Raw genomic sequence first — 27,228 nt, 5'->3', positions numbered from 1 at the left:
AGTGAAATTTTTTGAAGATATTGTATGAGGTTGCAATAGACCTCAAACTTGAGGTGGTAAAGTTAAATACCCCAAAAAAAAAAATGTGTTATTTTTTTCTTTTTAAAATCATAGGTCCAAAACACCAGAAAGCAAAAGTAGCTCTACACATATTTCTCAATTTTTTTCATTGGAGGTAGATGAACAATACCAATTAATAAAACTTTCATATTAACAATCCTACCTCCTTTTTTTTTCCTTTTTTTTTTCTTTCTAAAAGTACTTTTAGCACTATATTTTACTAAACACTTACCAACGTTTTTTCATAATTTTTTTTATTCTCATAGCACAACAAAAGCAATTTTGAAAAGAAAAAAAAAAAAAAAAAAAAAAAACATAGCAAGCGTTAGTCTTCTTAAGTTCTGAAGCCAGTGAGCTCCCAAAAGGCATTGTGCTAGGTAAATATGAGAATATACATATAAGGCTTACAGGATTCACTCCCCTGGGCGATGTGAGATGTTACATGTTGGGTTGTTGTCCAATTTTTCAGCCCTTTCCATAAAAGGTTTGTTGGATATATGTCAATAATCTGTGATAAAATTATATATGCTAATAAATAATAAATGCGAATAGGAAATTAACAAAGTATGTACAATGAAATAATATTGAACAGAAATATTGAAGATCGAGGTTTGTGTACCGCAATGTCCTTGAAACAGAAATTTCGTCCCTACTCAGTGCTTGTAGTTCTAGGGACGTCTGCTTCACCAGGATTCAACGATCAAGTCAGAATTCCAGCATCGGAAAACTTGACTTCTGGCGAATTTCTATGTGGTTCTCTCAGTAAAGATGCTTTGGATTATAGAAGAAGAATTGTATTTTCTATGTTCTAAATGTCATGTAGATGGATGTATATATAATATGATTATGCATGTTCTCAACAAGTATGAGAAAGGGATGCATCTGTTGGGAGACATCTTCTCAGAGGTGTGTTTTCTTTCTGCGTTCTTTCACACTTCAAACTTCATCTAAAAAGATGAGTCTGTTGATAAAAAATAATTAATTAATTAAATTTGAAATTAATTAAAAATAATTAATTAATATAATTATTAGAGCTCGAGCCCAAGAGCCCCAAGGTCCAAGACCTATCTTTTGATAATTAATTATATATTAATTGCCAATTAATTAGTACACCTCAAAGCCCAACCCCAAGAGTGGGCCCAATTTTAATCTTCAAGACCTATCACTCCAATCACTTTTTATAAGGGACAAAGCTTTATAAAGCGATGAAACCTTTTGGGAATAACCAATGTGGGACAAAGAAATTTCTACTCAAAATTTCCAACAAGGTTTAGTCCCAATATTTATGTTTACTAGACGATTAGAACAAGTGATGGATTACCATATTTGTTAGTGCATTTCTCTTTAACTAGACGTGTTCTGGCTTTAAATATCCCCCCTTAACGTAGTTTAAAGAAGAAATTTCTTGTATTAAAAATTAAAATTAAAACATTACTCCAATTGAGTTGAGATAATCTAGTTAATCACCAAAGTAGAAGGTCTGAGATTTTCATTCCTGAGATTCTCATTTCCCTTTGCAATTCAATTATAAAATATAGTGTAGATAATGGAGAGGAAAATTACAAATTAAAATGGGGAATTTGGTGGCCTTTTCTTTGACAAATTCCTATGATTAGGATGCGTTTGGTTGTTTGTACGTGTAAAAATATCAGGAAATATTTATGTTGATTGGGGTCGGCAGCCTTTAGTTTTGGCCTTGGCCTTGTTGTCAATCCAGCGACCATAATTGTGATTTTTTCTAGTTTGTTTTACCTTTTGTTTCGTAAACTTTTACTCTACTTCTTTGTGGACAAAACACTCATTCTTTACTTTTGTGGGTGCGTTTGTTGCACCGGACTATTTTAAACTGGATTAGCTTCAAAAACTAAGTTATAGCGGCTTAGAATAGATTAAGCTAAACTAACTTAGTGAACCCTTTGATGCAGTGCTGAACTAAAAAGCAAGATAATGAAAAAAAATGAAAAAAAGAACCCATGATATATAACAAAATACTCATGTTATCTGCTTCAAGTAACAAACATGGACTACTCTTATCTATAATCCAGTCTAGTCTGGTGAAGTTTAATGAAGGCAAACAAACGCACCCTTGTAGGCTTATGGTAAAGGTGCTAGATTTTTTTGGGCCAATTGCCATAGAGACTATGTCAAATTCAAGATGATCCACTTGGTCATTCTATGTCAAATTCAAGATGATCCAAAAGTAGGCTGGCCAAGATATGTTTGTGGGTTTTCAGGCCTTTTATGTTTGGCCCAAATCAACAATCCTTTTTCTAGTACGGGCTCTTGTTTTTTGGGCGGAGTTTTGCAGTTTGGAGTCATTGGACTGCAGAGTCTAAGATGAGGAATTCAAGATCACATATGAAGGGACGAGAATCATGGAATTAGGAAGTAAACTGAACTCTTGACCTGTTAACTTACTCTAGATCTTATTTCTCACTCATCTTCACCACTTTGGGTAACCCTAAGACAATTTACAAGTAAGATACAACTAATATAGTATTTCTTTCGGATTTCAACAAGCTAGCACTTCCGATTGAAACGAATCGTTCTTGCTGTAAATGTAACATTGTAACATCTCACAACATGACACGTCAGATTGTCTTACAATTAATACTGTTACTACCTTTGTAGTCAATTTAGTGATACTCTTTACCATATCGAACTTTGTCATTAGAGGCGGAGCCATGAAAGGACCAGGATGGTCCCATGCTTATGGCTCCAATCCGACGTTTTTACTTTGATTTCTTTCATCGGGTTTGATTTGAGGTTGGTGGCTCCTATGGAGTTCAGGCAATTCGTTGCTTGTGAGCTTTGAGGAAGACTCTAGTATAGGGATCAGTGGAAGGACAGGGGAAAAAAGTTAGAGAGGCATGAGGTTTAAAAAAGAGGATGATGAGAATGAAATCATACCAAACATAAACGATGGTGGTCGATTGCTTTCATAAGATTAAGAGAGCATTATCCATACCAATTCTTGCATCACCAATAAATTCCATCATTATGTCGATCTCCTTAGGCCATCTCCAATTGAAGAAGGGCTATAAAGCTCCTTTTAGCCCTATATCCCTCCAAGAATTTAATATTTTAATGAACAGTGTCAGACCATATTTCTTACCATCTCCAACCGAGGAGCCAAAGGGTCATAGGCCAAACATAGCCCTATGACAAAAAAACCATTTCCAACCGAGGGGGCCAAAGGGTCATAGGCCAAACATAATTTATTATTTTAATTGAATTAATATGGTTACTTAAATTAAACTATCTCAATAATTTTTTGAGATGGAATGTCAATAATTTTTCGAGATGAAATCTCAATAATTTTACGTCTCGGATTTCGAGTGTCACATGTCGATATGTGATTAACTTTGCAGATTTCTTGCCGATAAGGAATCTCAATAATTTTATGTCTCGGATTTCTTGCTGAGAGTTTGAGGTTGGACTAAATGAGAATTTTTTTTTTCTTATTTTCTCTCAAATATGAGGTGGAGAGATTGTAATATTAGGAGTTAATGATTTAGTGATTACTCACCACTCTAAATGTGAAGGTGGAAGTCTACATAAGGGTGAGTTGGCAAGTTTTTATTCATTAGGAATCTAAGAGTTAAATGTTTGGTGATGATTCATCCCTCCAAATTTTGAAGAGGTGGGATTCATATCCCTTAGACTTTGAACGTGGCTTTTGAGTGTTTGTTCACCTTGCATGATATTGATTAACTTCACATTTGTTGTTTTCCTATTGAACCACATATCATGGTTGATAATTGGTGAGGATTCATTCCCCAAATTGTTTGGATGTGGCCATTGGGTGCAAGGAACATCTTGCATATTATTCATTAGTTCATAATTAGCTTCACATTTGTTGTTTTGCTATTGGACCGCATTTCATTGCTAAGGATTAAGACAACATTTGTTGCCTTGTGATTGGTGTGTTTCTATTGGAACACATTTTATGTCTAATGATTGGCGCTACGCTTGCTTTCTTTCTATTGGCACACTTGGGGAGATTCTTTGGAGAGAAAGATGTCTTGCAATCTCTATAAAGGAAGGAGCACTCACCAAACGGAAGACATGGAGAGAAGAAAGAAGAAAGAGAAAAAACAAAGAAGAGAACAACTCCAACAAAAAGCCATCCCCTTTTTAATACTATCTCTTTATCTTTCTTGAAGGCTTTAAGCCATTTTTCATTGTATTTGTAAGTCCCTCATATATAGTAAAATACAATGAAAGCAAACCCCAGTGGATGTAGTCGATTTGGCAAACCACTTAAATCTTGTGTGTTTATGTGTTTACATTTTGAGATCATTGACATGAGAAGCATTTCCACCAAACCATCAAAAATATCCATTTACTTCCCTTGAGAATGTTGTACAAAAAGTGTGAAACAAATCTCAGAAAAATACATGAAACCTTACCCAACAAAAATCTCCACCAAACTCACTGTCATTTTCATCTATTAAAAGAAAGATATCCAAAAACTAGAAATTCATCCAGCCTATTTAACAGATCAAAACACCATCATCCATATATTATATCATAATACTTTCTTCATGAGAGTTGTTCGTCTGTCTCTTTGCCATGATATATCCAAAGTTCAGGAAAATCCAACGGTGCGATCTTCCAATATGTTTAAAATACCAACTCAGTCTCTAATCCCGCAGAAAACCGGACAGCCATGTTATGAGTACCAAAACCCCATTTTTCGTAGCTCCAATCGAAACACTTCCTTCACAAAAGTTGTTCCTTATCATCTCCTCTATAACATATCCAAAAAACAGATCAATCTAATCTATGTGCTAACTTATATCCCAGTTCGAACAGCTGATAGTTTCAGCTATATTAAAGAAGAAGAAGTAGAAGTGGTGGGCTAAAATAAAAATAAAAGATGATGTTTGAAAAGGGAAAAGCTAGAAACATGATTCCATGCCTTGTGGCCTTTGAGACATATATTTCACTCTAACAATTATTTTCTCTAACATGGATGTCTCTTCTTTTCTAATAAAAACAGGTTGCCCGACCAAGATGGACAAGACGTTGGAAAAACATATATGGAGTGGTCAACAAGCAACATTTTATATGATGGATTATAAATTATTACTTTGTTATTAATACTATGATTACATTCTTCTTGTTACTAATCAATTTGATTTATGTTGAAGCTTGTAGGCTTGTAAGCTAAAGTGTGAGTATTGATATCTATATGAACATGACATATACATATGCATTGCAAAGCAAGAAAAAGAGTTGTGTTGTGCTCACTTGTGTAAACTGTTTGAGTTGTGAGGATATTCAAGAGCTGAAGTTTGCCTTGAATAATAATGAAATCTTGTATATGTCAGGCGTAGGGTACATGGCTTGAATATACATTTGGGCATCGGGGCAAGTGTATGTTTAATAAAGTAGAAATTGAGAGTTTAATTACAAAATTTGGGTTAAGGGATGAACGGGAGTTGACTCATATTCTAACATACTCGAAGTCAAGTGGTATAAGCATGATATGGGACGTGCAGGCTTGGGTGCCTTAGGTATGTGTTGACGAGATTAGAAGGGAGTGAGTACATTCATCCATCTCATCTACATATATTTCATGCATTTGAAAGAATTGTTACAATTTAATTATTGTAGATTTTGTTGTGAATTAATTTGTGCACTATAGTTATTCCGCTACGTATTTTAAAATTTTGTATGTAAGATTTTGTTGTTATAATATTATTTTATTTTCCACCATATCTTGGTTGTAGAATTTATTTATGTAGCTAAGATATAGCTCACACCCTAACTCGTGAATAGTCTATATTCGCGGGTTGGGGCGTGACAAAATTGGAAGATAAATGGGCGCAGATGAGACGGAGAAGATGAGGAGTCCGATGAAGAAGATGAAGCATAGCGCAATACATCATATATGGCAGCCATGGCTGGGGTCATGTCGTGTGAGGCAACTGAAGAACAACCTCAATGGGGTGGCTTTGTTACTAGTCGCAATTACAAGCCACGAAATAAAGAGATGGCAAATGAGAATCTAATGAACAATTACTTCAACCCCAACTCGGTGTACAACGAAGAGGATTTCAGACGTCGCTTCTGGATGAGACGTCATGTCTTCGAGCGTTTACTTCATGATGTCCAACATGCCAATCCATACTTTTGACAGAAACTGGACAGAGCAGGCTGCCCTAGTTTCTCATCTCATCAGAAGGTTATTATTGCACTATAAATGTTGGCCTATGTCTTCCCAGCTGATGCGATGGATGATACATATGGTATGTCAGAGTCTACATACCTTGATAATCTTGTTGAATTTTGTCACACAGTTGCTCAGCTTTACAAAGAGGAGTACCTCCGTCAACCAAATCAAGAAGATCTAGATCGGCTCCACTATTGTGTTAGAGGCGGTTGCGTCATTTGACACATGGATTTGGCATGCTTTCTTTGGAGTCCCAGGATCCCAAAATGACATTACAGTTCTTGGGCATTCACCTCTCTTCAATAACCTGATGAAAGGTAAATCACCTCAACTTGACTACTCCATCAATGGGTGTCGGTACAATATGGGGTATTACTTGGCATATGACATCTACCCAAAGTGGGCGACACTTGTCCAAGCAATTGCAAACCCTGTGGATGACGCCCAAATGTGGTTTACCTTACACCAAGAGGCATACCGAAAAGATGTTGAGAAAGCTTTCGATATTCTACAAGCATGGTGAAAGATCATTAAGGAACCAGCAAGATGGTGGATTCAAGAAAAATTGAACTCCATCATGATGTCGTGCATCATATTACACAACATGATTGTGGAGGATGAGCGAGATGGCTATATTGATGGAGAGTCTGATGACGACCAAGATGTGAGTACATGAGGCGTTATAGGATAATACGTTCGTGTGCCACAAACAAGTACCTACAATAGGATCTTGTTGCACATCTTTGGGCCAAAGAAGTATGGAGTAGGCATTTAAGTTTTATGTTGTTAAATGTTTTTTTTTATAATGTTGTTTAAGTTTAATGTTGTTAAATGTTTTTTTTTTAATGATGTTTAAGTTTCATATTGTTTAATATTGTTTAAGTTTGATGTTATTTAATGATCTTCCATATTGTTTAATGTTGTTTAATGGTTTAGGTAGTTATAGGAAAAAAGAATAGAATTTTTTATTTTTTAAATTGTCCCAAAAAAAATTCAAATCCAACGGTTACATGACGTCAGCTAGCTGTTGCAGTTTAAACCTTGGGGCGCCCTGGAGCTGGCTAGCTAGCTGGATTGGGCCAGCCGATTGGCCTAATTTGGTATTTTTAGCCTAGTGGGGCCCATGAGCCATTTGGCCTAGTTCTCGATTAAAGATGATTTTCGTGTTATTTTGAATTATTTTTAGGCCTATGACCCTCTGGCCATATCGGTTGGAGATGGCCTTAGTGTGATATTGGCCACTTCGAGAGAAGGCTAGGCTGGGCGGCTCAGCCCAAACTACTCCGTATCGACGTAGCTCCTTATGTTCAAATTGAAAAAGCATCGGGCCGGCATGGGATGTACGTGTAAATAATTTTCTAAGTTGGGATGTGATAATAAAAAGAACGTTTCCAATGCAAGTAATGAGGTAGTGTGGGGTAACCCTAAATAGTAAGGGCAGACTTTGGATGCCAATGGGACAATGTCCATTGGCTCACGAGGATAGTCCTTGAATATTAAAGGCAGCTTAGCTTTTTCCCTCTTGCATTTGCAATATTATTATTCTTGTCGACCCCTCTCTCTTTCCACTTTTGCATCTGTTTATGTTTACATTGATTACACTTTCATTGGGGTCCATAATTTTAATTTTCACTAGTCCTTTATGTTATTTTTATAAATTTGGGGGGCCCATAAGTAAATAAGGTTTTGTTTTCTATATATTTATTTGATATGCCATTTCTTTCATAAGCATTTGAATTCAAGTTTCAAAAAAAATTCTTAGTTTTGGAGGGTTTTTTATTTTTATTTTTTTTAACCATTATTATGAGGAGGGGGAGAATTGGAAATCTATTACGATAATTTAAAAAAAGGGAGAGTTTTGAATACAAGACATATGCTCGAGATTTGTAACTCAAAGGTCAAATAAGGCCTTAGGTTACAACGATAGTGTGTTGTTTATATTTTACCTTGATTACACTTTCATTGTAGTCCAATATCATAGTGAATAGGATGTTAGGTTTTTCCTCATGCATCATGGATTCGGAACTCTTCATTTTCTAAATTATTATAATAATTTTGAACCTTCTTCACTCTCCTTAATAATAATAATAAAAAAAAAAAAAAAAAAAAAAAAAGCTCGACACAAATTTGATTAGATTAGGTATTTCTTAACTTGAGATTTTCTTTCGAAAAAGATGAAGGTCTCATTTAGTTGGGGCTGAAAACGTTCAAACCAATCCATCGATTCAAGTTGCACCTCTTTATGAGTTGAAGTAGCTTGCTTGACATAAAGGATCAAGTTAGAGTAGTTTAAAATAAAATATTATCTTGATAGAAGTCAATATATATACCATCTCATATTAATTATTTAAAATTCATCAACAACATGCACATTTATAGGATAATGTAATGGATATGGCATTGCCACACCATCTTCTCCTCTTCTCCTCAAGTACTTTTTCAAGGAATTGGATCCCATCTGGATCTACTTTATGAGAATCTTAAGGATTTCTATATCTTAGTCATTCATGATATATCGTGCGGTTAGAAATCATTTGACTTTTTTTTTATTTAAAATTAAACATAAAGTGGATTCGGAGGGGATCTTTTTCCCTTTTTCAATATTCTTCAAAAACTTGTGGCCCTATTCCAAAGAGAAATTAAATTCATAAAATTTGAACAATATGATTGGAGTGTGTAAGGCTGCGTGATTAGAGTAACTTTCACATTTAATATGATTAGTGTCATTTTCAGTGAAACTAAAATACAAATTAAAGATGTTATATTTTGTGAAGACTTTACAAATGACGTTATCCCAAAAACTTGTATGAAAGTTTGTCTCACTCTAGATGGGGATGGGGACTTTGATTAGTACATTAGAAATAAAGGTGGGAGGGAGGGTGAATGAACTTGCACTCTCACAAAACAGCAACTAGACTAAAGGGCAAGGGCAGAGAGAGAGAGAGAGAGAGAGAGAAGAGGAAGTAACCGTTGAGCAACCACAAGATCTTGAAAATCCAAAGGAAAGGTGAGTGGGAAAGAAAGGTTTGATTGGGTGGTAGGTGCGGTGAATAGAAAGAAGCTCACGAGATCCTTGGCTTTCTTTCTATTACCTCTGAAAATTATTCTCTCTCTTTCTCTCTGTGTGGCTGCTACTGCTGCAATTCAATTTCAATCCCATCTTTCTCTCTCTCTCTCTCTCTCTCTCCTCTTTACTTACTACTACTACTACTCTTCCTATTCAATTAGTGATGTGTCAACCACATGCTTGAGATTTGTAATTCAAAGGTCAAATAAGGCCGCCCTTTGGGAGTTCTTAGTAGTAATTGGATACTACAAGTCTATGACAAGAGTCATGCAGTAAAGGATCGGCATGAGACGAGCTGTAAATTTAAACAACAATCGGGTAGTATAATGATGAGGATGAAACGAGCTCGTTGAGATGTAGTTCAAACTTTACATAGGATAAAAACAACAATCCAGTAGTAAATGGATAAGTGGATAAGCATTTGATAAGATGTAAGTCAAACAACAAGCTAGTGTAAATAGAATGAGTATGAGACGAGTTATAAACTAAAAAACAATTCAAAACATTTAAAACGGGTAAACGAGAGATAAAACAATGAGCATTTGATAAGTTGTAAACTTAAATAACAACAGAGTGTTAAAAGATGACCGTACGGTTGTAAACTTAAATTAGTTGCAATTTTTGAAAAGGGTAAAAACAAGGGGGAGCGATAAAGGATGGCGGTGAGAAAGGTTATAAACTTAAATAACAATCAAGTGGTAAAGGATGAGCATGAGACGAGTTGTAAATTTAATTGTAGTTCAAACTTCGAAAAGGATAAAAACAAGGATCTAATTGTGAAAACATAAGCATGGGACAGGGTAGAAATTAACATTGGGATTTACCCCAAGAACATTATGTGTTATAGAATATTACCAAGAACATGTAAAACATGCAGCAAACAAAATAGTTGGTGAAACAGCAGCATCACCTTTATAAGCATTTGTAATTATACTAAGCCACCTTACTTTTGTCTAATAGTTACCAACCTTGTTCAAGAACAGGAAAAACAGCAAAAAAAAAGTGGTTCTGCAGCGAGATTAGAACTAAACTAGGGTTGCAGATATTCCAATTAAAATTTCCCTAATCTGCAATTTCAATTTATTCATATTATGTGTTTAGATTTAACAACTATAAAGCACATTTTCTGTGACATGTGATGTTTGATATATGTTGGGGCACGTAGCTGCATGTTCTTGCTCATGATCAATGCAAGACATAAACCTAGAAATATATATATTGCAGCAAAACATATGCAGCTTACTTATCATGTTGTGAATAGGGACAGGTATCGATTTAGACCACTGACGGAAGATTATAATCGCACACCTCAAATTATTTTCCCTACATTTTTTTAATTTTTTTAATATTTTTCTATCGAGTGTTATTGATGTGTAGAAAATATTAAAAAATTAAAATAATGAGAGAGAAGTAATTTGAAGTGTGTGAATATAATCTCTCTAAATACAATTCCAGCCTATCCTTCCAATTGTTGACATGCATTGGCTTTTATTGACGCAAATTTTGAAGCAAAGGGATAGAACTATCACTATTTTCCTACACACACGCAGAGAGAGACACAGAGACTGGCTTGGCTTTCAGCTGTATTTATGCCTGAGAACAAAATACTTTTGAAACTCTAAGTAGTTTCTTGAATAGTTTGAATCCAAAATAACTTTGGCATCTATGTTGATCGAATGCGGCGTGTCTTATGAACACATGGGTTGTTTGGTGTCTATATGAGATTGGATTGGATAACATGCTAAATTAATTTAAGGTATGTTCAAGAAAGAAATTTTGTCAAAGTTAATCTCTTTCGATCCTCACGAAATGATAAGATATCAAAACTGCTAAGTCATTCACCTCTACTTTCATTCTTACTTCAACGTGCCTTGAACCTTGGTTCTTAAATCCAATCTAATCACATCCAAGGCCCTAAACGAGCCCTTTTGGACAAGGCATGCACCTAGACACCTAATAAAAAGAACCGCCTAGGCCCTCACACATGCCCTGCCTAGTCCCCTACACGCCTCTCGACTAGCGTCTAGCGCCTTTTAATTAGAACCTAAGAGAAGGACTTAAATGAAACATGTGTAGTATTACTCAGGTATTCAATGCCATGTAAGTTGCTTTTAGTGACAATGGGGTAGGGTAAGTGTGCTGCACTAGAGTTAGACTATTTGGTAGAATTTTCTCTAATTTAGAGGATCGGAGCACACCCTATCGTCACCTATGATTAATAAGGATACCAGAGAAGTATTTGTGTTAAATATATCTTACCTTCATCACATAACTTACAACATAGTATACCATATGTAATATGTGACCTAGCGTAAGACACATGAGAGGCGTGTGTAACGCATAAGAGTTAGGTGCATAAGAGTACAAAGAGATAAGAATTTCAACAAGAACAATTAAAAAAAAACGTATGATTTGAAGGGAAAGTGCTTTTATAGTCTACTCAAGTTAAGGAAAGTACGTTAATAGCCATAACCATAAGTACAAAGTACTAATGACCTAGCTTAACACACATGTGAGGAGTGTGTGACGCATAAGAGTTAGGTGCATAAGAGTATAACAATTACTTAAGAGATAAGAAATTTAATTGGAACACTAGAAAAACTTAGAAGGATGGTGCAAATATGGTCAAAACAAGATATGATTAAGGAACGTATATTACCAGCCACAAACGTCAATACAATATATTAATAACCTAGCTTAACACACATATGACACATATGTAACGCATAAGAGTGAGGTGCAAAAGATGTGCAAACACCAAGCAAATATTCAACCTTATTTTTGAATAAAATAAAAATAAATAAAATTTGCATTGAAGAACTAAAAACAAATTTTAGAGGGAGAAAGAAGGATATCCCTAACACGTGTGAAATATTACCTGTAAATTTGCAATTAACGTTCATATAAAACTCCTCTAATACCAAATGCCATGATTAGAACTCACATAAACCCCTACAAACCTCACACAATCCACCCTCCAAAACCAGTTGAGCATCTCCTGCAAATCCCGGAATTGCAGAGAAAACCCAGTTCCCCAAAAAGCCGAACCGGAAACGAGGAAGGAAACGCCATGAAAGCTTATCCCCAAAGTTTTTAGTTTTTTTTTCTCTCAGAGTAATCATCACATAAATCCAAATGGTGATAAGATTAGATTAGATTCGATTAGAGTGTAACGTTCTCCAGAGGCTATCGTGTCAAGAAATCGCCATAAAGCTATGCCCTTTTCCTTCTGCAACCTCCATTTCTTCCTCCCTTAAAAGCTCTCTCACTTTTTGGTTTTTCTTTCAGTCTCGATCGACCCCTTTTGGTTTCTGCTGACACTGTCTCTTTCCCGAGAGAAACCCAGAAAGGAAAACCCATTTCAGAATGCTGCCGAGGCTGAACGGTGGTGTTTGGATGGACGACAGGGAGGACAGAGACTCTGTTTCCTGGACTAGAACCTCCGCCGCGGCGGCCGCCGGCAGCACCGAGAACAAGGACGAGATGGGTTCTTCTCTGTCGACCTTCAAGTCGATGCTGGAGGTTGAAGACGACTGGTACATGGCGGCAAATAACAGCATCCAGGGCCATTCAGATGTCAGAGACATCACCTTCTCGCCGAGCTTTGCCGACCCAGAAAGCTTGCTGCTCAACCCGGTGGACTCTTCCTCCTCCTGCTCGCCGTCGTCGTCGGTTTTCAACAATCTCGACCCGAATCAGGTTCATTACTACATGCCTCAAAATCCCAACTTGTCTTCGCTGCTTAATGTTGTTCCTAACAACCCTTTGGATCACGGCTTCGATTTGGGCTGTGACATTGGGTTTCTTGACACTCAAGCTTCGGGTGGCGGTTCGAGTATGATGAACAGGGGAGGTGGGGTTTTATCTGGGTTCAATGATTTGAGCTCGAATAACCAGATGAATGCTCAGAATTTGGGTTCTAATTTACAGTTTTCGACTACCCGCATGCCTCAAGTTCTTGAAAACAGTTCAAAATTTTCGGGTTTTTTAGGTGTGGATGATGGTTCGGCAAATGCTTTGTTTCCCAATAGGCCTAAGTTACTGAGACCACTTGAGTCCTTCCCTTCTGTGGGAGTACAGCCAACTCTTTTCCAGAAAAGAGCAGCGCTCCGGAAAAACATAAGCGATGGTGGAGGGAATTTAGGTGTTTTGGGCTCACAAGGGGGCCTGGTTTTGAACGAAGGGGATGTGCAGAATGAGAAGAAGAGGAAAATGAGCGGCGGAGATGATGTCGATGATCTGAGTTTCGATGGTTCGGGTTTGAACTATGATTCGGATGAGTTTACTGAGAACACTAAGGTTGATGACGGTGCCAAGAATGGTGGGAACAGCTCGAATGCGAATAGCACTGTTACCGGTGGAGGAGGGGGTCATAAGGGGAAGAAGAAAGGGTTGCCTGCCAAGAATCTGATGGCTGAGAGGCGCCGCCGGAAGAAGCTCAATGATAGGCTGTACATGCTGAGATCCGTTGTTCCAAAGATTAGCAAAGTAAGAATTACTTCGCATCGTTTACACAATTTTCTCGTGAATTTGAATATGCAATGATGTTATGTTTTAGGTGATTAATCAGGTCCTAAAAATTCATTAGCAAATTGTTTTTAGCCTTTTCATTTGTTGTACAAGTAGCATCATTTAAAAGGCTCCAAATTACTTGATTTCAATTTAAGATGGCAATAATTTCTGTCACGATCCAACTTTAAGCAATTTTAGATGAAGGATTAGTTAGTAAGTCGCTATTTGGAGGATCTACTAAAACGCTTTCGAAGCTTTGTTCTCTTGTGTTTCATGAATATTGTATGATTTGAATGACATTCCGGCGTGTGATATCAGATGGACAGGGCCTCAATCCTTGGGGATGCAATTGAGTACTTGAAGGAACTTCTGCAGAGGATCAACAACCTCCACAATGAACTGGAGTCAATCCCTCCCGGATCTGCATTGACGCCTACCGGAAATACTTTCCACCCTTTGACACCCACTCCGGCTACTCTGCCAAATCGTATCAAGGAAGAACTTTGCCCCAGCTCATTACCTAGCCCAAATGGCCAAGCTGCAAGGGTAACATCCTCTATGCTTGGAAATTTCTTTTTGCACTTCCTCGATTGAATAAGTATAAATTAGATTTTACTCTTAACATCGAAACTTTTCTAGTGATTTTACTTTTTGCTAAAAACGCGAAAGGAAATGAGTAACTCTGTTCACTTTAGATCAGTTCAGATCAACTCTGTTCTGATGTTGATGATTATATGCAGGTTGAAGTTAGGCTGCGAGAAGGACGAGCAGTTAACATCCACATGTTCTGCGGCCGAAGGCCAGGTCTCTTGCTCTCGACCATGAGAACTTTGGATAACCTTGGGTTAGACATCCAACAAGCTGTCATCAGCTGTTTCAATGGTTTTGCTATGGATGTCTTCCGTGCCGAGGTATCATTCGTTACACTCATCAGTTCTTTATACGTACAGCATCCTACTACTATTATAGTCGCCTAACAGTGGTAAGGAGGGTAATGCTCTCTCACCAGGCAGTCTAACATGTTACGTTATCAGAAATCTTGAAACATAGTCAATAGTTAATATCGACTGTTTAACAACATAACACGCTACACAGTTGGATGATAAACCATTTCAGCTAACTTCTCGATATCTTTCAGCAATGCAAGGAAGGCCAAGACGTCGACCCGGATCAGATAAAGGCGGTACTTCTGGATTCGATCGGGTTCCATGGCATGATGTAGATTGCAGCAAAACAACAACTTGAAATTGATTTAACCAAAGACAGGAAGGAGACATGCAATTTGTATATGTTTTGCCAGAGCTCAATTGTTTCGTTCAATCAAGTGTTTAATTAGCAGCTTTTGAAGGAACTTAAACTTAGTAGCTGTCGGTTTTGCTTTGTACCATCAGAAAATTCAGCTCAGTCAGACCTGGATTTACTGATTGTTTCTTAAATTTTCAGCTATTTCAGTTTTTAAATAATTTTGTGACCGAATTACCCCATAAATGTTATGCCCTTTACAATAATTACGCTATTATCCAAGTCCGGATCCTCGTCGATTCTCTTTGTGAGGATCCCGGATATCCGTGAATTGTGTTCGTTCATCATACATTATGCAATCAGAAATCATTTTAAATATTTTTATTTAAAAATAAACATAAATAGTGCTTGACGAAAACTGATCGTATGATGTACAATGAACGAACACGATTCACAGATCCTCAGAATTCTCACCAAAAGAATCCGGAGAGGATCCTGTTGGCTATTATCCTACTATTGTGGTGAATGGTTTTCTACAAGCTTTTTTAGGATTGATTTTTTAAAGAAAACACCGTTACTAATTAGCGCTTTTATTAGATGAATGTCAAATATTTTGTTAAAAATTAAAGTGTTTGTCGATAAAAAAGACATTTTACATCTTTCTTGTTTTGTGTGAATTAAAATGATGGGCCACAAGCCTTCAGGTTTCACATTGGCAGAAATTTTGAAATACTATCATTTATGCATGCTTTCTAACTATTTGATCATATGATTTTTCTATTAAGTTGATGGCGTGAAAGATATTTGACCTATTTTTAGGCCATCTAAGCCACACTTGCACCAGTTGGACTAATCTACGTGATCGGTTATGGTTTTGATACATTGATTGATTAAGGAAAAGTAAAAGTATCACGATAATTGGTTTTGGTCCATGGTGTAAGTGTGACTTCCACGTCAATCCAGAAATAGAACCCGCACTTTTCAGGTCACTAATTTGATGAAAAATTACACAGTTAAACTGTCAGACGACATAAATTGATAAGATTCCAAAATCTCATACCCATTCTAAAAACCGATCCTAACTCAAAAGGGCATAAAACGTACTCAACTCAAAAGCACTCAGCGCACGTCTGTTTCCAGTACCCGTAACCACTAAGTAATAATAACCTTACCCGTACCCGCATCCTATATGATCCATAATATAATTGGGCTTCAAAACGAACATAAGTAATTGGCCTTAAAGGAAAATTAAATAAATGGGCTTCTTCCAATCCAGAGCTGGTTTTGTGGTGACGTAATGTGACGATAAGTCTACGAGATCATGAAAGTAGAATGAGACCCATAAAATGGTCCCAACCCAACAAATAATAGGAAGAGGTTTGTGAGGTGGGAGATGTTTGCTTTTTCCTTGGTCATGTATCGTTCTGAATATTCCAAGTACGGTATGTACGATTAGTATTTCCGGTTGTATTCGTATCCGTACCCGTATGTCTTTGCCTCTTATCCTTTTCTTACCTTGTTTTAATACAAGTTTCGTACACGAGACTAGTTCATTTTTGCTTGCAACCAACTAGGATCGCAAGTTGGAATAGTGTTTCCAATTCTCAAAGTAAAATTTTTGTATCTGAACCTGAAAATTTCGAATCCGATGATTTTTTGAGAAATTTAGACGGAAATCAGAATGCATTTAGAGATTCAGATAATTCTAAATTTCCTATTCAATTTTTTCATAGTGTTACGAACTTATTCCGATAAAGAAAACTTATTTTCCGATATACCTAAAATTTTGAATTTGATAATTGTGATCCGATCCAATTCAATTCAGAATTTTGGAATGGAAATTGGAAACATTTTATCCGATTCTATCCTTCCGAAAAACACCTCTGATGCCGAGACAGTTTGCTTTTTAGCATCAAAGTCAAACTTTAACAAAATGGGAGAATTGGGCAAATTATGGCAAATGTTGTGGGTGACAAGTGACAACAATGTGTTGCGTAGTCGAATTTGAGGTGTAAAAATTGGATGTCTGCTTTATTCAATCATTTACAGACTAACACCCCAGTACACGTATGAAGGGGCATAACCATTTGCATTTGTTTACGGACATTTAATATACTTAGTACTTGAGTCTCTTGAGTTTTGAGTCCATGGAATGAGTTTTGGGTGATATCACCTGCCATTAATCAAGGCAGGTCATATGCTAGAGTAAAAACTAGAGCCACTCTGTAATACTGCTTTGTGTTTTTATGCATATTTCTTTTAGTTTTCCTTTTGTTGACTTGGTGCCATTGACATTAAAAAGAAAATGTGTTGTATGCAACTTTATATAATCAGTTTTAGAAGATGCAATTGAATGCATGATGATTTGGTGTTCAAATAATTTAGTATTCGGAACTGTAAACCGGCAAGAATTGAATCGGAATCGGTGTAGACCGAACCGTAAGGTTCTAGTAATAAATTTAAACGGAACCGCACTTAATCGAACAGTTGATATTTTCCCGTTTCGGTTCCGGTTTAGGGGTGGAACCGCACCGTGCCCATCCCTATGCTTTCTAACTATTTGATCATATGATTTTTCTGTTAAGCTGATGGCGTGAAAGATATTTGACCTATTTTTAGGCCGTGTAAGCCACACTTGCACCGGTTGGACTAATCTACATGATCAGTTATGGTTTTGATACACGGATTGATTAAGGAAAAGTAAAAGTACCATAATAACTAGTTTTGGTCCATGGTGCAATCTAGAAACAAAACCCACACTTTTCAGGTCACTAATTTGATGAAAAATTACACCACAAAACCGTCAGACAACATAAATTGATACAATTCCAAATTTCATACCCATTCTAAAGGAAAAGGATCCTGAGGATTTGGAGGATCCTGTAATTGTGTTCGCTTATCATACATCATGCGGTCGGTTTTTATTAGGTACTATTTATATTTAATTTTAAAATTTAAATAATTTCTGACCGCATGATGTACGATGAACGAACACGATTACGGGATCTTCTGGATCCCCAGCAATGTTTTCGATACCCGGAACCACTAAGAAATAATAACCGTACCCGTACCCGTACCCACATCCTGTATGATCCATAATAAAATTGGGCTTCAAAACGAACATAAGTAATTGGGCTTAAAGAAAATTAAATAAATGGGCTTCTTCCAGACCAGAGCTGGCTTTGTGGTGACGTAATGTGACGATGAGTCTACGAGATCATGAAAGTAGAATGAGACCCATAAAATGGTCCCAACCCAACAAATAATAGGAAGAGGTTTGTGAGGTGGGAGATGTTTGCTTTTTACTTGGTCATGTATCGTTCTGAATATTCCAAGTACAATATGTAGGATTACTATTTCGTCTTATCCATGTCTGTACCCGTATGTCTTTGCCTCTTATCCTTTTCTTACCTTATTTTAATACAGGTTTCGTACACGAGACTAGTTCATTTTTGTTTACAACGAACTAGGATCGCAAGTTGGAATGGTGTTTCCAATTCTCAAAGTAAAATTTTTGTATCTGAGCCTGAAAATTCCGAATCCGATGATTTTTCGAGAAATTTAATTGGAAATCATAATGCATTTAGAGATTCAGAGAATTTTGAATTTCCTATTCAATTTTTTCATAGTGTTACCAACTTATTCCGATAAAGAAAACTTATTTTTTGATATGCCTAAAATTTTGAATTTGATAATTGTGATCCGATCCAATTCAATTCCGAATTTTGGAACGGAAATTGGAAACATTTTATCCGATTCTATCCTTCCGAAAAACACCTCTGATGCCGAGACAGTTTGTTTTTTAGCATCACAGTCAAACTTTAACAAAATGGGAGAATCGGGGAAATTACGGCAAATGTTGTGGGTGAAAAGTGAACAATTTGTTGTGTGATCAAATTTGAGGTGTAAAAATTGGCCAAAAGATAAAAGTTGGGTGGCTAGAAAGAAAGAAACTCTCTCTCTCAAGGAGCACTATCAAAAGGGTCAAATAAACACTTTCATTAGTTACAGAAAATTGACACATTCAATGAAAGCTTGCTTGGTTTTGAATAGCATTGTCATTTGTCGTAAAGAGGTTGCTTTACAGCACGAAATTCCTCCACATTAAATGTCTTTACAAATAAGCGTCTCAAAACTCCGTACCATAGTCGAAAATGTCGTTATCGCTAACATTATCGAGGACTAAAGAATTGAAGTAGGCTACATGTGGTGTCAAAGCTGTGAACTAGGGGCAGAAAAACCCTCTCATACCGCTCGGAGATTCGAAAGGGTAGCGGTTTTCACTCCCATTTTCTCCTTCGACACTCCTCTACTTGTTCTATCCCTCGATTCTCCCTTGAATTATTCAAGCGAAGGCAAAGGCAAAGAAAAAGAAAAGTCCGGGGGAAGCAAGAGTGCATAACTCAATTGTGCTGCTTGTAAAAATAGCCAAATCTTAACAAAGACGAGGAATTCCACAGGATTTTGACTTTTAACAATGCCGTCCAGACATGCTCGATTTACGACCCCAAAAAAAAAAACAACAAAACTGAAGGCAATGGGTTCCTTAACCAAAAGCATCATAAACATTAGAGAATCTGTGCACTAACTTACATTACAAGGTCGGGAAAATGAGAGGTTGAACTAGCCTATGTACAATGTGGAATTGTTTGACAAGAAGCTAGGCCCACGTCACCTTGCTCGAACCAAAAGGGTATACATATTTATCTATCTCTATATTATAACCAGATCACTTCCAAATTAACTCCAGAACATGTCCAAAACTAGATCAATCAGAATCGCCACCTATCTGGGGGGCCTTGTCAGCTGAATTTCAAAGTCCAATAGAGAAACGGTCCAACTTGAATGGCTTAGTAGGACCCTCACAAAAGCCACCATGATCATCATCTCGCCCACAAAACTCTACACATTTTCAGTAATGACAGGTGATGGAAATGGCCGAAAAGGGGCATAAAATGGCAACAAAAACAAAATATTATTCCAGGATAATTATATACCTAGTCATATACCTACAAATCTCGAGAACCAGGCTTGACACTTTATGCATATGGAAGTGGTTGAGACTTCCCCACTCTTGCATCCACACCCTCCGCACCCAATGACAGATTATCCTCCCCATGTGCATTCAAAGTCCCGGGGTTCATCTTTTGGACTTCCTCTCTGGTGTAGATGAAAATCTTCCGAACTATGCTACAAAATTCCCTGTACCAATCATATAACATCGCTACTTTGTAAAACCTCTTAGTCACAAAAGATTCATATAACATAACTAACCATACTCATCTTAAAAGGCAACAAATGAGTAATCTAGCAGATTGATGAAAGATAAATACTTACTGCCAGGGATCATCTCCAACAAGCATCATATCACCTTCATCATCAGTATACACGATCATCCAATTCTTTTTTGGGGACATCAGCTCACCACCAAACTCAAACAACATGTCCAATTCAGCTATCAGCTCCTCGTAGTTGTTGAACTTGGTAAGATCAACAGACCTACCTAGTGCAATACCCTGCTTGTGAACCTGGAACCAACAGCAATTTATTATGTTCAGTTTTCAATAGGCCTTCGTATTGTCAACAGAGTTCCAAATAAAGCCTAAGATAATAGTTGGGAAAAAGATAAATACCTTGGTACAACTCCTAGTTGAACCACCCTGTGATTTACCCTGAGCATCTCTGGTATGTTGCTGAGAAATTTGCAAAGCTGGCTCGCTTACAGCCATGGGATTATCTATTGATTTTGAGCCCCTTGATTTTTCAGACTTCAGGTCAGACTCAAAAGTATGAGCTTGGTTATTACGAGGTGACTCATTCATCGCATTTCTGTGTGACAATGCAGGATCTGGTGTTATCAGGGGAATACCAAAGAGCTTGTAGTTTCCATCTTTAGGCTTCACAGCTTCATGTTTGCCTAGTAACATCTGTGGTCTCGGCACGATTTCCCTTGCATTCGCCAGGTTCTCAAAAGGTGATGGAGGTGGAGGCATCATCCAATTTCCATGTGGGTGCTCAACTCTCTGCCCATTCATAACAGAAGATTCACCAAACCCACCATATCTAGAATTCCCTTGTGCTTGGTATGACATATTTCCAAGACGTCCTTTCTGATTAGAGTCCAAGCTAAGTGACAGAGATGATGGTAACACAGACCACGAATGCAAGTTATATTTCCCTTCCTTATCCAGTGAATGCTTTCTCATTGAATTACCTTGATCGACAAAAGGTGGACAGATACCATTTGAGGAATCAACATTATTCCCGAAGCCTGACAGCAAATCTGTGTAAGTTGGTTCATGCCTCCCTGAGGACATCCAATTCTCTGAACCATATCTTCTTGAAGCACATACCCCATCAATCTTCTCTTCATCCATCGACGGTGGCCATGCAACAGATTTCTCAGCAGTATCAGACTCGCTCTCCGCAAAACTGGCTCTCAAGGTCGGCAATTCTTGACCTTGCAAGACCCTTGAAAACCCACCAGGCATCACAGGGTCTACATTTGCTTTTGACAAACCAACTAAAGTAACAAAAGAGGAAAATATTATTTCTTTTTCGAAGGGCAAGAAAAGTAAAAATGTTCTGCATAAAAGAATTTATGGTATCTAACAATATTACAATGTCAGTATGGGTATACCTTCCCTAGTAAGGACTGAGGAATCTGGGGATGATGGCACCATATTTGTACGAGATCTTTTCGGCCTGGGCATTGGAAGTGGATTCAGTGCAGGAGGAGCAAGAGCAGGCTCTATTTTCCAAGGTGAAACTCTCTCAGGACGGGGAATAGTAGAAGTCTCATCCCATCTCACCTTTAAGAAACATAAGAATGTTCGTTTTAGCTTACCCAAATAAAACTACAGAAGTACGGCCCTAAGGAATTTTGCCTACCTTAAGGCATCTCCATTTGGAATCTCGCCACCTTTTGGTGTCAGCATCTTCCATTCCAATTATGGTGCCGGTAAACCTATGACAAGATAAACTCATTACACATTTTCAGGTAATTAATATAAACAGAGAGGAAGAATTCAGCATCAACCAAACATACCTCTGCTCTGGAGCTTCTTCACCTTCAAATCTCATCTTAAACCTCATGCCTATAGAATAGTTGTTTTTAACAGACTCCATGTATTGATCAAATGGAACAATGAACTCAGCAGGGCTTGTCCTGTAAACGAACATTTGAAACTACTTCAAAAACAAAATCGAACAAATCATAAAGATCAAATACTATAAACAAAATAAAACGCATTTATTACAGTACATTTGAAATAGTAATTTGAAACCTCTAAACTAATTGCTGAGAAATACAAATAGACAAAATAAACAACACCTTGGCTTGTAGTATACAGTGAACATGGTTCCTGTTATGATGGCATGCCATGCGGTTGCGAGGACACCAAGATGCATACTGTGACTGGATATCACAGAAGATGGAACACTGCCTTGCTGTCTCATAGCACGTCTAACACCAACACGGAGCTCCCCATTCTCACCCCTAGGAAGTTACTTGGTGGTCCCATATCAGAACAAAAACAAATAACAACAGCAAGTTCATGGAATCTCAATTTGTGAGAAATCCACTAACCTTAAAAATATAAACGCATCTCCTGCAACAAGCCTCTTGGAGCTAACAAAAACACTCCAACCACTTTGCAGCAAATGCCTCCGTGGTTGACCTGTCATTCCCAACAGTATGTTTATTATGTAACAATTGTACTGCCAAAAGTGTCTGGTAAATTTTTCTTTCACATCAGAAACAACAGTCCTAAGAGTGTGGTTGGGTAACACCAAAAATACACAGGAATGCAAGGAAGATAAGTATCAAACAAATAGAAGTTACCTCGGAAGATATGGCGAAAGCGCCATTCATTTCCATGCAAGTCTTTGGCACCCAACTCCTGTGTTGGAGGTTGGCGAGACATGTCCTGCCAAAGCAAAAGCCAGAAACAGCAACAATGAATCAAATGAATAAATGAAGAAAAAAGGAATACAACAAACTAAAAGCTGAAAAAAACCAACCAGTGGTGGAAGGCATTCATCTGCATGCCGCCTTAACACTGAAAATCCACCATGGGTGCTTGTATCGGAAGCAGTTAAGGTCTTGCAAAATGAATGTACTTGAAACCGCGGTGGTGGAGGAGGGGGAGGCTCCTTCTCTACTGCATTCTCATCTTGCTACAATTTAAAAGAACATCAGAATCTCAACCCACAATCAGTTTTACCAGCCCACAATAAATCAGAATCCTCAAGCCGACAACTTACATTTGATTCAGGAAGTAAAGTGACTTGTGCAAATACTTCATCAGTGTCTGGTTCAGCCTATAGTTCAGTAGAAAGAAACATATAATTCACTCACAAAGCTAAGTAACTTAAGTACCAAAGACGCAGCTGAACAATTAAATCCAGAGTTCTCAGTTTTCTTCATAAGATCAGCCACCACACTACCTTCAATGATACATTGATAACCCGGCAGAGAATCTTCGATGGAAGATTATACACTGGCATCTGCTGATCAGCCACCTGATTAGTCGACGCCTCCACCTATTTTTTCAAACCCAGAAAGCCCAATTGACAATTAGTGACAACAGACAAAAACCCAGAAACACAACCGCATATGCATCAGCTAAAAAAACCCAACAAATAAACAAATAAAACAATAAAAAATCCATGAAAAAAATGTACATCTTTTGACCCCAAAACGAAAAATGGTAGAAAATGAAAGCATTTGAAACTATTGACTTATGCCAAAACATGGTGAAATACAGAAATTGAAAGCCGACCTGCTCGATGTGTCCTTGAGGGAAGTAAAAGACACGTTCCCGTTCACGCGGCACAGTCACGAGCGGCCCTGCGCAGGCATGCCAAAGCTCCGTGTAAAGCGCCGTCTCAGCATCTACACATAACCCATAAAAAACAATCAGAAACCGCTGCACATGGAATACTGAATAGACCACAATCTGTCGGCGGAAAAGAAACCATATTCGCCGGAATTACCTCTACCGGCGGCGGAAACAGTAGAATGACCGTTATGCCCCTCACCGGCGTTCCTCGCGTCGTTGTGGTCGCTGAAGCCGGACGAGAAGGTCTCCCCCCTCTGATTGCCGCAATTGTCCCTTATCGAAACCTCCGATGACGTCATTTCTTCAAAGAGCTCAGCACAGATCTCTCATCTGAAACTCTCCGCCGCTGCAATTTCTCAACTTTCACACCCACCCTAAGATCTAAACGCCTAAAACCCAAAGTCCTCAATCCACCACAAACATCCACGTCTCCGTCTCTGCCTCTCTCTCTCTCTCTCTCTCTCTCTCTCTCTCTCTCTCTCTCAGACCTCAATCAAAACCCTAACCCAAAAGCTCAAACCAGATACAAAGGGCTCAAATTTCCACCACTCCAACCCTGTCTCTCTCGTCGTCCGTCCACAGCTCGACGAAAACCTCTACGTTTCAGCCGTCGACGCAGAGCTCCGTCGATTCTCAACCAATACTCTCGATTCGACCGTCAATGTCCGTCTCTCTCTCCACTATATCTCTCTCTGCAACTCACTCCCGCTCTGTCTCTCTTTGTGCATGCAGGAAGCAGCTCCAAGCTTTCTCTCTCCTCTTCTCTCTCTCCCTACCTTCTCTCTCCTCTGTGAGTCGCTGAGTGTCTGACAAATGAAAAGGCCCAACCCTGAGTGGTCAAAACAGCGTGCAATGATTTTCAACCGCAGTCAAATTCTAACCAAGTACGGGTGATGACCCGTAGTCTCCGGTGACCTTGCCCTTACCAACCGGCTACACCCGGTCGACACAAGCCCCATACCAGCGACCGCTCGCCTACGTGTTTGATTAATAAAAGGCGGCCGGGAGACAGTACGAAACGATGCTCGCGTTTCTCCGTTCCCATGTGTCGTCTCCTGATTCAGTCGCTCGAGTGCGCGTGGAAGTAACGGCGTCGGGTATGGCTTCCAGGTGTCGGGGAATTATTGGGGATTGGGGCGCGGGGCAAGTAACGGCGTTAGGGAGTGGGGAAAGTTGTTGTGTTTTTATTGGGAAGTGGCGTTGTCGTGCTATCAACGGGCAGGCTTGGATGGATGTAGGAGGGTAGGAGAAGGGGTCCTGTCATAAACCATGGTTACTTTTTCTTCTTCCTTTCATTTTTGCTTTTTTTATATTCCTAATTTTTTTTTTACTAGTTTACCAAAAACAGTTTTTTTTTTTTTTACTACGGTAAAAATGTAGAAATTGACATGCATAGCAAAATGTAGAATATTTTTTTTTCTCAAAAAAAAATTTGAGAAATTAACGTATATTTAGAAATTCACAATCTATTATGAATGATTTACCTAATAATATATATTTTAGTACGTAACTTAAGGAATTAATGAGAAATTTCGAGGTTTTCTCTTTTCATTGCATAAATATATGGTTTTTCCTGCTATCAAACAGAGAATCAATACAATTGAAAAATAATCAAATCAAAAACATGAATTCGAAAAGAGGAAGACTGTTCCACTTCTGTGATGAATGTGAAAAGAAATCAGACGTAAAGGGTTGGATTCTTGATGGCGTTTGGTATTTATACCACTCACCCTCAAATCTATTAAAATCCTAACAAATCTTTAGTATTCTCACTACACCTAGATGTGGGTGAACTTATTTAAAAACGTAATTGATTACCTATGAATTTAGATATATTCTTTAAATCCTCTTAAATCTTAATTTGACTACACTATGATTTCAAACTTTTTTAAAATCCTCTCTCAAAATCCTAATTGACTACACCCTAATTTTTTTTTTTTTTTGAACAAACATTATAATCTATACTAAGTGGAGGGAATTGGCTTATCCTCACAATGGACTAGCAATAATGTAGTTCATATTTGCCTTTAGCGAAAATCGAACCCTGATCCTAAATTCCATTAAAATCCCATCAAATCCTAATTTGACCATACCCCCTTAATCACCCAAATAAAATGATTATACAAGCGACGTCGAATTGAGAAAATAAATGTTCATTTTCTGTTACATTTGAGGGTTTCAAACTTTTGATCTAGTCTACTTGTGACATCCCACATCGCCCAGGGGCGAAAATCGAACCCTGATCCTAAATTCCATTAAAATCCCATCAAATCCTAATTTGACCATACCCCCTTAATCACCCAAATAAAATGATTATACAAGCGACGTCGAATTGAGAAAATAAATGTTCATTTTTCTGTTACATTTGAGGGTTTCAAACTCTTGATCTAGTCTACTTGTGACATCTCACATCGCCCAGGGGAGTAATCCTTATATGTATATTCTCATCTCTACCTAGGACGAGGCATTTTGGGAGCTCACTGGCTTCGGGTTCCGTAGGAACTCCGAAGTTAAGCGAGAAGGGGGCTAGAGCAATCCCATGATGGATGATCCACTGGGAAGTTGCTCGTGAGTTCCCAAAAACAAAACCGTGAGGGAATGGTAAGCCCAAAGCGGACAATATCGTGCTACGGTGGTGTAGAGGGCCCGGGAAGTGGTCCTCCCGAGCGGGGATGTGACACTACTCCTACTCATCAACATACCCACCCTGACAACCATACAAAGAGCATATCCAATGGAAGTCCTTATTTAGGGACTCCCACCATCACTTTTGAGTATTCATTTAAGACTTACAGGGAATCTTTGGATCCCTAAAAGAATATTGTCTCAAATGGGAGAGTCCTTACAATAGAATCATAAATTTAAAGGAGAGTCCTTACAATAGAATCATAAATTTAAAGTTTTTATAATTTTACGTGATAATTTGATTAGGCGGATTTTTTTTTTTATGTTAACCATTTTTTAATTAATTAAAAACATTAAAATCTTCAATCAAGATCGAGACCCTATTACCACTTGAGGTGCACATTTTTTTGTTCGTTAACCTTATCTTAATTAATTAAAAGCATTAAATTTAAAAATATTAAAAGCTTCAATCAAGATTGCAAGCCTCGTTTTCCCCTAAAGGTTGTCCCTATACAGTTCCTATATGTGAGGACATACATTATGTATGTGGTAAGTCCCTATACTTTAGAAACTCACCTTCCGATATGTTAGAGATTCATTTTATCATTATATTAGTTTTATACCCATTTTATACGGTGATTTCCTATTTAGGATCTAAACTGGAGATGCTCTAACTCCAACAACTTAAAAATAATGTT

The 27,228-nt window shown here is 37.8% G+C and overlaps 2 protein-coding genes across 3 annotated transcripts; one reads left to right on the top strand and one right to left on the bottom strand.

The window, feature by feature from the left end:
• The first annotated feature begins 12,533 nt into the window (after positions 1–12,533).
• LOC137713532 (transcription factor ICE1-like) lies at positions 12,534–15,340 on the top strand. The gene is made up of 4 exons (XM_068452842.1): positions 12,534–13,796; positions 14,139–14,366; positions 14,561–14,731; positions 14,959–15,340. The coding sequence occupies exons 1-4, from the start codon at positions 12,675–12,677 to the stop codon at positions 15,040–15,042; spliced, it is 1,605 nt and encodes a 534-aa protein (XP_068308943.1). The 5' UTR covers positions 12,534–12,674; the 3' UTR covers positions 15,043–15,340.
• A 4,251-nt stretch (positions 15,341–19,591) lies between these two features.
• On the bottom strand, positions 19,592–24,745 carry LOC137712498 (auxin response factor 2-like). 2 transcript variants are annotated; one of them, XM_068451571.1, is made up of 15 exons: positions 24,060–24,745; positions 23,846–23,958; positions 23,511–23,606; positions 23,328–23,384; positions 23,085–23,240; positions 22,906–22,990; positions 22,651–22,741; positions 22,396–22,560; positions 22,111–22,230; positions 21,954–22,029; positions 21,703–21,874; positions 20,696–21,585; positions 20,400–20,590; positions 20,060–20,264; positions 19,592–19,964 (listed from the first exon to the last, which is right to left on the bottom strand). In XM_068451571.1, the coding sequence occupies exons 1-14, from the start codon at positions 24,202–24,204 to the stop codon at positions 20,102–20,104; spliced, it is 2,520 nt and encodes an 839-aa protein (XP_068307672.1). In that variant the 5' UTR covers positions 24,205–24,745; the 3' UTR covers positions 19,592–19,964; positions 20,060–20,101. The 2 variants fall into 2 exon arrangements, with proteins under 2 accessions (XP_068307672.1, XP_068307673.1); XM_068451572.1 differs by having other exon boundaries at positions 20,072–20,264.
• Positions 24,746–27,228: the final 2,483 nt, after the last annotated feature.

This window comes from Pyrus communis, chromosome 13 (genome assembly GCF_963583255.1).
Source record: "Pyrus communis chromosome 13, drPyrComm1.1, whole genome shotgun sequence".
Classification (NCBI taxonomy): domain Eukaryota; kingdom Viridiplantae; phylum Streptophyta; class Magnoliopsida; order Rosales; family Rosaceae; genus Pyrus; species Pyrus communis.
The sequence above is the reverse complement of the archived record's forward strand: the minus strand, read 5'-3'. Positions and strand labels throughout refer to the sequence as shown.